Source organism: Oryzias latipes, chromosome 14 (genome assembly GCF_053564925.1).
Source record: "Oryzias latipes strain Hd-rR chromosome 14, Olatipes_Hd-rR_3.1".
Classification (NCBI taxonomy): domain Eukaryota; kingdom Metazoa; phylum Chordata; class Actinopteri; order Beloniformes; family Adrianichthyidae; genus Oryzias; species Oryzias latipes.
Genome location: NC_136250.1, coordinates 16,725,497 through 16,737,575, shown reverse-complemented (window position 1 = coordinate 16,737,575; position 12,079 = coordinate 16,725,497). Strand labels below are relative to the sequence as shown.

General features: G+C 42.4%; 1 protein-coding gene across 1 annotated transcript; it reads left to right on the top strand.

Moving 5' to 3' along the window:
• Nucleotides 1–696: 696 nt before the first annotated feature.
• si:ch211-284e13.4 (insulin receptor substrate 1-B) lies at nt 697–11,783 on the top strand. Its single transcript, XM_011483581.4, has 3 exons — nt 697–1,398; nt 2,443–5,550; nt 9,259–11,783. Exons 1-3 carry the CDS (start codon nt 1,050–1,052, stop codon nt 9,264–9,266), a joined length of 3,465 nt encoding a protein of 1,154 aa, XP_011481883.1. The 5' UTR covers nt 697–1,049; the 3' UTR covers nt 9,267–11,783.
• The last annotated feature ends 296 nt before the right edge of the window (nt 11,784–12,079 follow it).

Sequence of the window (12,079 nt, the reverse complement as noted above, 5' to 3'; positions counted from 1 at the left end):
AAAGCACAAAACACCTGCAGTCCTTGTGATAAAAAAAAAATATCACAATTTCTTGGTAAAAGCTTTTCATCTACCTTCACAAACGTTACAAAAAAAAGTAATGATTTAGTGATTTAAGTCAATAGGAACCCAGCACCAACATAAATAGATAAACAAACGAACAAATAAAATGTACAGCCTGAATTCCATTTGGAACTTCTTTTTTTTTTTTTTTTTACATTAGGACGTAGCTCGGAGAATAAACATTTTTCAACAAGGGAACTCTTTAAAATTGATAATTAGTTTCTCCTTTATCAGTTTAAAGAGTACAGTTCTATTTATTCAATGACACTAAATATGGGATTTAATGAGAATGGTTAAGGTTTACCACTCCCGAGCTACCAGGGAGTCATAAGAAATAAACTCATGTAAAGTCTGTTTTATTGTTATAATGATGTAATAATAATAAAACAATAATATTAACGTTATTATTAATATTACTACTAATACTAATAATAACTAATATTATTTATTATTATTGATAGTTATATCATTATTATTATTGATATTATTATTGATATTATTATTATTATTATTATTATTATTATTATTATTATTATATCATTATTTGCAGGTATGTAAACATGCTCTTTGTTGTTGTTTTAATTTGAAAGTTTGAATCGGAAGTGCAGCGCTTCCCCTGCATGTCTGAACGGCGCACTCCGGCTGTGGGCATCCTCAGACAGGTGGAGGAGGAGACGTCCTCGAGCAGCTGAACCGCGCCGTGGTTTGACCGGGGGACTGGGCTGGGCTGCGGGACGCGGAGCGGTGGACGCGGCGCGGGCTCCGTGCGCGGATCCTCCTGCAGCCGCCGGACTCAGAAGAATGACACCATACCCCCAAGCATGCTTCGGGTGATCTCGGCATCCTGAGCCCCTCGCACACATGCCTCACACTTTAATGTGGACGCGGCGGGGACGAGATGTAGCTGATGAAGGATGAGACCGCATGGGTTCGCGCTTCACGCCTTAAAACCACGACCTTGTTTTCAGTGATCCCCCACCGCGCTCATGGAGAACCAAGCAGGCGAGCCGCAGAACTATGAAGACGTGCAGAAAAGCGGCTACCTCCGCAAGCATAAATCAATGCACCGGCGGTTCTTCGTTCTGAGGTCGGCCTCGGAGCTTGGTCCTGCTCGACTGGAGTATTACGAGAACGAGAAAAAATTCCGCAGCAAATCGCCGGTGCCCAAGAAAGTGCTGAACCTGGATACTTGCTTCAACATCAACAAGCGGGCAGATTCCAAGAACAAGCACATGATAGTCCTTTATACCCGCAGCGAGAGCTTTGCCATCGCCGCGGACAGCGAGGAGGTCCAGAACGAGTGGTACCAGGCGATGCTGGACCTTCAGTGCAACTGTAAGATGTGAAAAGTGATCCTCGGTGTTTCTGCACCATCTCAAAAATGTTTTACCTAGTGTTCCACATTGATTTGAATAAATGATTTCAGTGGGTGCAGCTATTATTTTTTTTAAACAGGAGCATCTGACTGGGCTGATCTGCACGCTATGGGCGGCATGTGCAGCACATTTTAATACGCGCTGGTTTGTCCTAATCTGCGCCTGTTGGCACAATGAGACGCGATGCATTCCTCATGTGCACAAATAATCCGGAATGAGCGCCTTTTTTTTGACTGAAATGCGGATCTTCTCACATGGCGGTGGGTTTTTGCATGGCGCAGTGGGCATATAGCAACCATCCAAGGGATGCATCATATAGTAGTAGCCTATCGCGGTGCACTCAGCTGCAGCCCGTGTTTTTGTTTTTCTGCACAGCTCTAACCTACATTTGCGCTCCTCTGCGCTGCTGGTGTGGAGATCTCCCTGGAAATAGCGCCTTTCTTATTTTTCGGAATCCTTTTATTTATTTATTTTTTGCTCTAGCTCAATCGTATGTTTACATTTTTTTTAAAAATCTTATGATGCCCCCCACCCCTTTCCCCCTCGCCTCGTTCAGACTGATGGGCTTGCCCGGCTCTAATGTGTTGTTGTGAACCCTAACGAGATGCGCACTGGAATAATACACACTCCCCATTTTGTGAAGACCACAGCTTAACCACTATGAAACACAATTACATTTTACATTATGGGTGGACACTCAGACGCTGCTTAGTCACATTAAAGCTGTGATAACCTAACAGGAGAATGGCAGCAGAGCAGTGTTTTTGTTATTTTTGTGAGAAAAAAAAGGTGATTTTTCACAGTTAAGCTGTTTTTAAATAATGCATTATGACCTGCAGAAGCTGTAAAGTCATTTCAATGAAATCATGTCACATAGAGAAAACACTCTTGCACGTATACACCAGTATTTCCTTATACTTTAGTTCATTTGGATTTTATTTGTTTGTTTTTAATCAGTTTATTTTCTATAACTATTTATTTATGTTTTTTGGTTTTGTCCCAGGTAAAACTCCTGAAGACTACGGCAGTAGTGGAGAGTGTAGCTCTCCATCTCCTGTTCCAACTTTTAAAGAAGTATGGCAAGTTAAGGTCTGGCCTAAAGGTCTGGGACACGCCAGGAACCTAGTGGGCATCTACCGGCTGTGCCTAACCGATAAGACAGTCAACTTTGTCAAACTCAACTCGGATGTGGCCGCCGTTGTTTTGCAGTTGATGAATGTTCGCCGGTGTGGCCATTCGGAGAACTTCTTCTTCATTGAAGTAGGACGCTCTGCTATCACTGGTCCTGGAGAATTTTGGATGCAAGTGGATGATTCTGTGGTGGCTCAAAACATGCACGAGACTCTACTGGAGGCCATGAAGGCCTTAAGTGAGGAGTTTCGTCAGCGCAGTAAGTCTCAGTCTGTGGGGACGTCTTGCGGAGGCGGGACTTCTTCAAATCCAATCAGCGTCCCGAGTCGGCGTCATCATCCAAACCTGCCCCCGAGCCAGGTGGGCTTCTCCAGGCGAGCGCGCACGGAGACTCCTGGAACTGGAGGAAGCAGCACGAGTACATCACCGACATTACGCCACGGCTTCCCAAGAGCACGGACAGCCAGTATAGGAGCCAGGTCGGAAGAAAGCGGCGCTAGTGCCAGAGGCACATGGGCCAGCTCCAGCCCAAGTCTAAACGGATCCTGTTCAACAACGCCAACACTGAGGCCCAAACCGACAAGAGCCCCAACTCCTGCTAAGATCACCCTCAGCCTTGCGCGATACACACCCAACCCTGCTCCGTCTCCAGCCCCAAGCCTGTCCTCCAGCTCTGGTCATGGATCAGAGTGTGGCCTCGTGGGGGCTGCTGTGGGGGGCATGACTATCTGCTCCTATCCTCGTGTTTCTCAAAGAGTTTCTGTTTCAGGCTCTCCAAGTGACTATGGGTCCTCGGACGAGTACGGTTCCAGTCCTGGGGAGCACTCCCTGCTCATCCCCAGTATTTCTGGACACCACGTCCATGGAGAAACAGCTTCCAGCTACATAGTGATGGGGCAGAGAGAGGCTCTTCTCGGTTCTCACCATCGCTCCAAAGGCAGGCGGATTCTGCGGCGGTCATCCAGCCGAGAATCTGAAGCGGAACGCAGGCTGCTGAGCAAGAGGGCTTCCCTGCCCATGGCTTCCCACGAGCGCCTCACCCCACATAGAAAAGAAGAGGACGATGAGGACGATGAAGAATATGCCATCATGTCACAGAATACTCATAGAGAGCAAGGTGGTTTACACCAGGGCTCAGGAAGCTTAGCGGGTAGAGGAGGGCAGCTTGATGCTGGAAGGGGGGGTGGAAAAAGGGCAGGAAAAAGCAGGAGCGGAGTGGACACAGGACTAGTCGATAGTGGATACATGTCAATGTTGCCTGGAGTGACATCTCCTCCTGTTTTGCTCTCCCTCTCAATAGGTGTGTCTGATTCCAGTGCTAAACCTGGAGCAGATGACGAGTATATGGCCATGACACCCAACAGTAGCGTGTCTCCACCTCAGCACATCCACCAGCCTAGCTCAGAGGGCTATATGGTCATGTCTCCTAACAGCAGCAGCTCCACAGACCTGTACAGACTGGGGATGTGGGATTGCAGAGCCAGTATTGAGAGCCGAAATGTTGGCGACTACATAAATGTCTCCCCTCTGAGCAGCCGCTCCGCCTGCAGCACACCACCCTCCCACCCCGAGCAGCACCAGCTGCAACCAAAAATGCTTAATTCCTATTTTTCGTTGCCTCGAGCTTACCAGCATGCTCTTTATACCCGCTTTGAGGATGACCTAAGCACAGCAGAAGGAAAACAAGACGTCAGTGGACATGAAAACATTGGAGTGGGAGGTGGGGCGGGGTACAGCAAGAAAAACAAAACTTCAGTGGGTTCTGCGGGGGGCTGCCAGCTCTCCATGTCGTCCTCATCTTTCTCCTCCAGCTCTGCCAGCAGTGAAAGCCTTGAAGACAGGTCAATATCTGCAGGGCGGGGGTTAAGTCTTATAAGAGCCGGAGCAGAATACAAGAGTGCGGGGACATCAACAAAAGAAGGTCGTCATCACCAAAAACGAGGATCAAGTAGTAAGAGCCCTAAGCAACAAAGGAAGGGGCGACCCCTCAGTATTTCCTTGGACATAACGAAAGCCAACACCCTTCCCAGGGTCAAGGAGAATCTACTGCCATCAGCGTCTCAGGCCGTTGGTGAGTATGTCAGCATTGTCTTCAAGGAAGACAGTAAATCAGATGCAGGACGATGTGCAGGATCTCAGCACGGAGAACCTGTTATCCATGCAACTCTGCGACCCGTGAACAAACCACTGTTCTGCCCCGCCAACCTTCCCCGCAGCTTCTCCGCCCCAATATCCACCTCTCCCGAATACGTCAGCATGGATTTGAGGAAACCCTCATTACCCCAAACTTGTATTAGATCCACATGTAGCACCCATCAGGGCAGCCCACCAACCGTCGCCCCCCAGGCTAGACATGAACACAGCACGCCTTCTCCTCTGGCAGCAAAAGCCAGTGCCAGATTCAGAACAAAAATGCCAACAGATGTTCCTACCCACTTTATGGACAGTAAATGTGCAGACCCCAGCATCTCCATAGGACCTGCCATCCTCCCAAATCAGTCCTTAAAGATGGAACCAGAGACTAGTTTGGGGTTTTCCCCTGTCAAGTCTTTCCAGTCTCCTGACCGGAGTAGCAGACTGGTCCGAGATGACCAGCAAGGACACCCCTCTGAGACATTCAAGTCGACCTCCTCTATAATACATCACCCACCCTCCTCTACCTCCCTCTTCCCAGAGGGCAGTCAGCCAGTAGGTCATCGGCAAGGTTTGGACTGCTCGCTGTGGGAGAATGGGCAGTCTGCAACACCCCCGCCACAAGCCTCCACCTCATCTGCAGAACAAGGCCTTAACTATATTGACCTTGACTTGGTCATGAAGGAGAGCCCTCAAGCTGGAGTGGAGTGCTCCTCTCCAGTCTACAATATGGGCGGAGGTGCTATGGGTAGCAGTGCTGGCTCTGGCCTGAACACTTATGCCAGCATTGATTTCTATAAGTCAGAGGAACTAAGAGCAAGCCAGAACAACAGAAAAGATGGTCAAGGTGAGTGCTGCAGGTTTATCAACCAGCCTTAAAAATGAGAGTCCTTATGATGGAGTAACTTGATAATCTGGCTGTTAAACTTTGTACATATCCTGTTAAACTATACATTTAGTTTTTAAAAGACACAAACAAGAAGAGAACAAGCTTTTTTTTTAAAATTTCATTTGAGAAATTCTTTAAAAAAATGAGCAAAAAGTCAAACAAAAATGTCAAACCTATAAGTAAGTTGTGCTACTCCTGTACAAAATTCTTTAACTGTAATAACTGGAAAATAAATTAATATTTAACAAATTACACTATGTATCAAAGTACATGATAACTTCTAAATCTTTGGATAGTCACAATTTTTTTTAACAGCAGCCAAACCTTTCAACAGGTGCCCCTCAGTATTTATAGTCTTTTCTCTGTATTTGAGCGTTCTCACAGGGATTATGTCTGAGCCATTTTGGGATTTTTAGCCAAAATCAAAACACCTGTGCCATTTTCTAGGACATAGTTTCTGCAGAGCAGCAGGACTTCCTCAGAAATTCCCCCTTTGAGTTGTGAGTGGGACTGTTGGAGCAGTGTAAGCCAGAGTAAGTCTTCATTTCCCGTCATCCCTTTGCACTGTCCCCCACTAGCTTACAGTCCCTCACAACCCCAAGCTAACATTAGTGATGCAACAAGAATGGCGAGCAATATTGTAGCACATACGTAACAGCTACGTTTTTTTAACCGTCATTTTTTTTGTCTGCTCACAATTCACAACAATTTGAATCAAGACATACCCAGAAAGGCAATTTTTAGCCTAATTTTCTTTATATATGTCCTTCATCATGAGAAAAATGCAGCAAGAGCACGTGAAAAACATCAAAAACAGCATTTTCATTGGAGTGGGTCTTTAAAGTTAATGAGGATTCAAACACAAAGAGGCAAGCAATGCAGGGATTCAGAGTTGTGCAGTGTTTGCAAAATAAAAATCTTGGCAGAATTTGTCTTTACATTTTTTGAAGATGGTAAACTAGTAAGTCTGGATTAAAAAAGTTTTTAAAAAATAGCTAATTTTTACATAAATGGTTGAAAAGTCCTTTAGAAAATCAGGAAGAGCAGTACATTGAAGGAAAATCTGGCTCTGAAAAGGTATTAAAAAACAGAAATAACAACTTTAGCTCATTTAAATGCTTCATCATCACACTTGTCAGAGTTTTGCTGCATAAAGTTTTGTATAAATTGTATGTTTTCAGCTTTGAAATAATAGAAAGCTAAGTGGATAAAGATAAATGTACGAAATGGCAATGCCAGAGGAGATGAAACATTTTTTATGTTTCCTAAAAGAACAAACTACAAGTCTCCTGGTAATGTTTGTCTAAGTGAATACAAATTCTGATGCACATAGTCTGCAGACAAACCTCCTGTCTGAGTCTTAGTCACTTCTCCTTTCATCTTGAGCTGATGTGGAGCGCGACTGCGAGCTGGTGGGCAGCACTGTTTCCAGTCTTTGGGCTGTCTGTAGAGTCTCTTATTTTCACAAGTGGGTGTTGAGAGAGTGAAGCCAATTGATTTGTCTGCTGGTAATGAGCCATTTCACATGAATAGAGGATGAGGGGATGGAACCGAGGCCAGGTGTTTATGTTGATGCGTGGGTGCGCTGTTGGCTGCAGGGTTGAGGTTTCACTTGCGATGCACAGATGACACTTTATGAGCGGTTCATGTTTAAGGATGACAATCGTTTGCTTCCACGTATATGGAATAGCAGTTTTCCGTTTCAGGTGGGAGCATGAAAGCTGACGGTGAGGTTGGTGGCTGCACTTATTGCAGAAAAAGACAATATTTACTCATATAAATCCATGTTTGTACTTAAGCAATCAATCTCTTGTAACTTTTTAGGCAAAAAATTGAAAAATACAATAACTATTAAATTAAAATGTGTTAAATTGTATATCAAATCCTAATTTTGCAAACTGAAATAGAATCAGTATTTTGACAGTAATACCCAGTTCTTGTACTAATGCCTAAAACCTAAAAAAGGCTCCAAATGTCTAATAAATAGAACCACAACTTGCTCTGCAGTTTTTGATAAATTGCTGTAAATTTAAATAATAGTCGATTCACTTAGACTGAAATAATCTAGTAAACTCACTGTCACATCTAGATGCAATCAGCCTAATTTGCTCCCATTCAAATGAACCACATTCAACTTTTAGGCTATAATTCAGACCTTAAAAAATAATATTTCAAAAAGCATAGATTGAGTGCTTGCACCACTGCAGCTGCAGGATCAGTGATTTTATGCGTATTTAAAGCAAGCCAAAGGCTGAATGGTTTTTGCTTTAGCTTCTTTTTTCTAACTACACCTGATCAGTCTTTTATCATTAGACTCTGATTAAAATGAATTATTTTAAAATTCTAGCCAAAAACTTGTCAATCTTGCAAGAAGTGCAGAAATCCTCTGGTATCTGATCATAAGATATATATATAGCATCTTTCCTAAATACATCAAGACTAATTCTGATCTAAAAACAGCAGGAAAAAGTCAAAAGTGATACGATTTCACAGCGTTTGATCAATATCCTCAAAGTCTTAAGGGAACTCCCCCTGAGAAAGCTGCTCTCCACCACTATGGCCACTGACATGTGTGAAGTTTTATATATGAACATTTGTAAAAACCTGGGTATTGATTTTTGTGTGCCTTGTTTAGTGGTCATGTGATATTACATTATGTGTAGCAGGGTGGTGGAAGTATTATGCTGTAGAATTTTATGCACAAGGGACACTTGTTGAGTGCACAAGCTGATTTATAACCATCAAAGCAAAAGAAATGCAATATCAGTCTAGCTTTAGGTGTTTTGGCACAGGGGACTTGATCCAAACATATTTACATCCAAGCCCTGAATTGTTTAGATTCTGCAGAGAAGAGGAACGTCATTGTCACTTAAAAAACACACACTTTGAAAAAGTTATATTCCTTTCAGAAGTGCTTGTCAACTTATTTCTGATCTACCATAAGTGGTTGGTGTCAGTTTGATGTAATAAAGGCCACTCTGTGGTCAAATGGCTATTAATTCAGGCTTAGTGTTTTCCCCACTTTCAGTTAAGTGCAGCCGTAAAATGCCTTAATTAAACTTTATTGCTGACACTACCTTTTGTTTTAGTACAAATAGCCCCCAAATTCTTTTAACTGCTGTATTATTTATAAAAATTCCTTAAAAGAAAGACTGTTTTTACAAAAAGAACAAAAATCTGATGAGTACTGAGACCTACTCAACCATTCAAACTTTGATATAGTCTGATTTTCTGTGAAGTAAGGTACTATTTTTAGCACTTTTTTTCCTGGCAGTTTACTTGTTGCTGCATCTGATTGAGTTTAGTTGACACAATCAGAAGTAGAGCACTCTGTGTTCTTCAGGTGGCTCATAAAGAGGGGAAATAAACCTGATAAATCTGAGTCAAAGGCACACAATATTGACATGTGCAACAATGGCCAATCTGAAAATCCTTCCAGAACGATATGGAGCATCATGTGATATTTACCCAAGCTGCCAGCAGGAGCTCCAGAATAAACAAGAGCAGTATGCTTAAGTGAAGTTGTAATCTTGACAGAACTGGTTCATCATCTTTAGCACTCAGAGTGTGAACACTTACATCAGACTGGAAATGATGAACTCCACTTTACTGCTTGTTAATGGATGGCCTTTAAAGTTCCGCCTTCTTCCACTGTCTTTCTTTCAGACTGTTGATCTCCGCCTTGGTCCGGATGGCAACGGCGGTCAGAGCGCCACTCTCCACCTGCGAGGAGATGACTGTCTGTTGCCACAACACAACCGCTCACTGGAGTCTGAACACTCAGACCCTGGAAGTCTCATCCCCGGTCCCGTCTGCTGTTTTCTGTCAACCAAATGTCTGCCAAACAAACACACACGTGCACAATGTACACACAACACCATGTCCAGACGGGGAATAAGGAAAGTCGTTGGTTGGTTTGCTGTATTTTTAGTAATTATGACATTTTTGTCGTCCATTTGTGACTCGATTAACAGGCCACTTTTTTTAACTTGAGAAAATCTGACAAAATTCTAAGAATTTCCTCCAAACAGACGCAGAAATGCTTGAAAGCAAAAATGCAATCAGGTGTTATTCTTCCTCAGAAAGCAGGTGGTTTAAGGTTTAACTGCAACCTGTCACTTTAAACTCATTTGACCTATTAAGGAACAGTTGCCCATAAAAACCTACATATCTCCTTTTCACTGTTTTTGTGCTACTTTAAGGTTTCAAAATTGTGTTAACTCTAACTAGTATTATGGTGGCTTCTTTTGTCCAAGAGACACAAGCATCACAATGATATTTTTAAGGAAAGAGTCAAAGAAATACAGATTGATCTGTTTTGTATAAAATGTGGGGGGAAAATCAAAAGCAAGAAGATGTACATCGGTTTTATAAAAAAAATACTTAATATTCCTCAAACACATTTTTTAAGGTTTATAATTATTGTGTAGCACAAAACCATTGAAAAAAGTGGAAATACTTTACTTGACAACCAGTTTTTTGTATTAAGTTGTACATTACTATGGTAAATATTATAGCAATGCAAATAGACTGACAAAAACTATAGTACATACTGTAGTTCTTTTTGCATAAACTACCGCATTTCTAATATAAAGTGACACATTACAATGGTATATAAAATACACAGTATACTGATTAATGCTATATAGGCTAGAAAACTATATACTCTTTTATAAAGTGCCTCCTTTTTGATTGTAGCTGTTTTTACACAGGTGATCTGAACATGGAACATGGAAACGGGGAAAGTTTTTTTTTTGGTCCAATTTTTAAGTTTGTGCAAATGTTGCTGCCGCTCTGCTCTAATTAGATTGCCTTACTGTGCTTCAGAAGAAACAACCTTTTAATTTTTGTACATTTTTTTGCAGTGCCTAACCCTTCAGCCACAGTAAGCACACGGTCCAAGTACTTTTGATTGGCTTCTTCTTGCAGAAAAAAACATTTTTTTTCTTGTTTAGCGTTCCCTTTTGGAAGGTGTGTCCACATTTTTCTGACCCTGCTGTCTTTTTTTATTGATTTTATTTTTTATCTTGTAAATTGGGACTCAACATTGTGTGGATTTTAATAGTAAATCCATTTTTTGAGGTTTTAACTTTCACAGTTTCTACACTAAGAGCAAATGAGCAGTTTCCTGTATATAAGATGTGAAGTCAGCATTGGCGTTGATTTGCTTTGGATTTGAAAAACACCTTAAAAAAAACCCAAACCATCCCACTAGGAGAGCTATAAAACATTATCTATCACTCTGAGGATCCAGTTATGGATGGTGGTCATCAGAGCCTGTGAAAAGACTTCTCCACAATCATTGGGACACTGGGTGTGTGTGAACAGGGTACAAACGAAGAGGGTTTTCCTGATTGCTTTTCTTACACGGGAAGCTTTTTCCACATTCAGCGGAATCCTCGTCACCGTGCTCACCAGCTCCATCGCTGTGACCTTGCTGCTCAAGTTCATGCCATTATAGAGAAAGAGATGCATTTCAAGTAGCTGTTTAGTTCTTATTCACAACTGGGAGGATGTGAGTGCTGCTCATGAATCTGACAGATCTTCAGCCTGCAGCTTCTGCGTCTGCAAAGTTTGGCTTTTATTTTGTCACATCACATCTCCTGAGATCAGGAGTGACGTTCTCAACAGACCCATCTTTCTTTTGTTCAAGTCAACCTTTATAAATCTGTTATTCTGGCAGTGCATCTCTGGTAATTGGGGATTAGCGTGATTCTCTGACTGTACCTCATAATCTTACATCGGAGCAGACGCAACAGTTGGTCTTACTGTACAGCCCCCCGCAGGGCGTTTCACTAGGACCATGCAGAAGAAGGGGTACATTTGAGCACACGCAGGGTTCCCGCTCTCATGGCATCTGGTGGTGGAAGCCTCTAAGTGTGGAAAAGGATACCAGACGTACAGTCAGGACAGTGATCAGACCTGCATTGAAAAGAGCATCATGATTATTTTAAAGGCGATGATCCTACTTTGATAATGTTGTAAAAAGACTGAAGAGAAATTATAGGTATGTGAAGTTTTACTGTGTACAGAGGAGTTTTCTTCAGGGGAGGGCTGGGCTTGGGGATCCTTCTATTCCTGCCAAAATTATTTTAAACAGAATATTGATGATTCTTGTCTGTGATGTAGACAACGTCAACTTTTTTTTTTCTTTTGATAAAAGAAAAAAGTGATATAAAAGATGAAAGAAAGCTTTGTCTTCTGCTTGCTGTGTTTTAAAGTTTAAAGTCTGAAGGGAAGTCGGTCTAGACTGCTGCACAGTAAGCCACCCCGGGTCAGAGTTTTAAAGGATAAACCCGTTCACAAAGGACAGGTTTATTTAATCCCCATTTAAACAGATGGTATTTTGGTAGATGTTAAGGTCACGGCTGCGTAATTTCAGAAAAATTGTATCTAGAGCATCACGATGAAAAATGAGCAGCCTCGATGTGAGCACAGAAAACCTCAATACACCTGAGGAATACATTTATATGTGAAGGTAAAAACC

What these genes read in the sequence shown, in the direction of transcription:
- si:ch211-284e13.4 (XM_011483581.4), top strand. Translation starts at nt 1,050, where the DNA reads ATGGAGAACCAAGCAGGCGAGCCGCAGAACTATGAAGACGTGCAGAAA. An exon ending in GCTGGACCTTCAGTGCAACT is followed by an intron (nt 1,399 to 2,442) that starts GTAAGATGTGAA and finishes GTTTTGTCCCAG; the next exon opens with GTAAAACTCCTGAAGACTAC.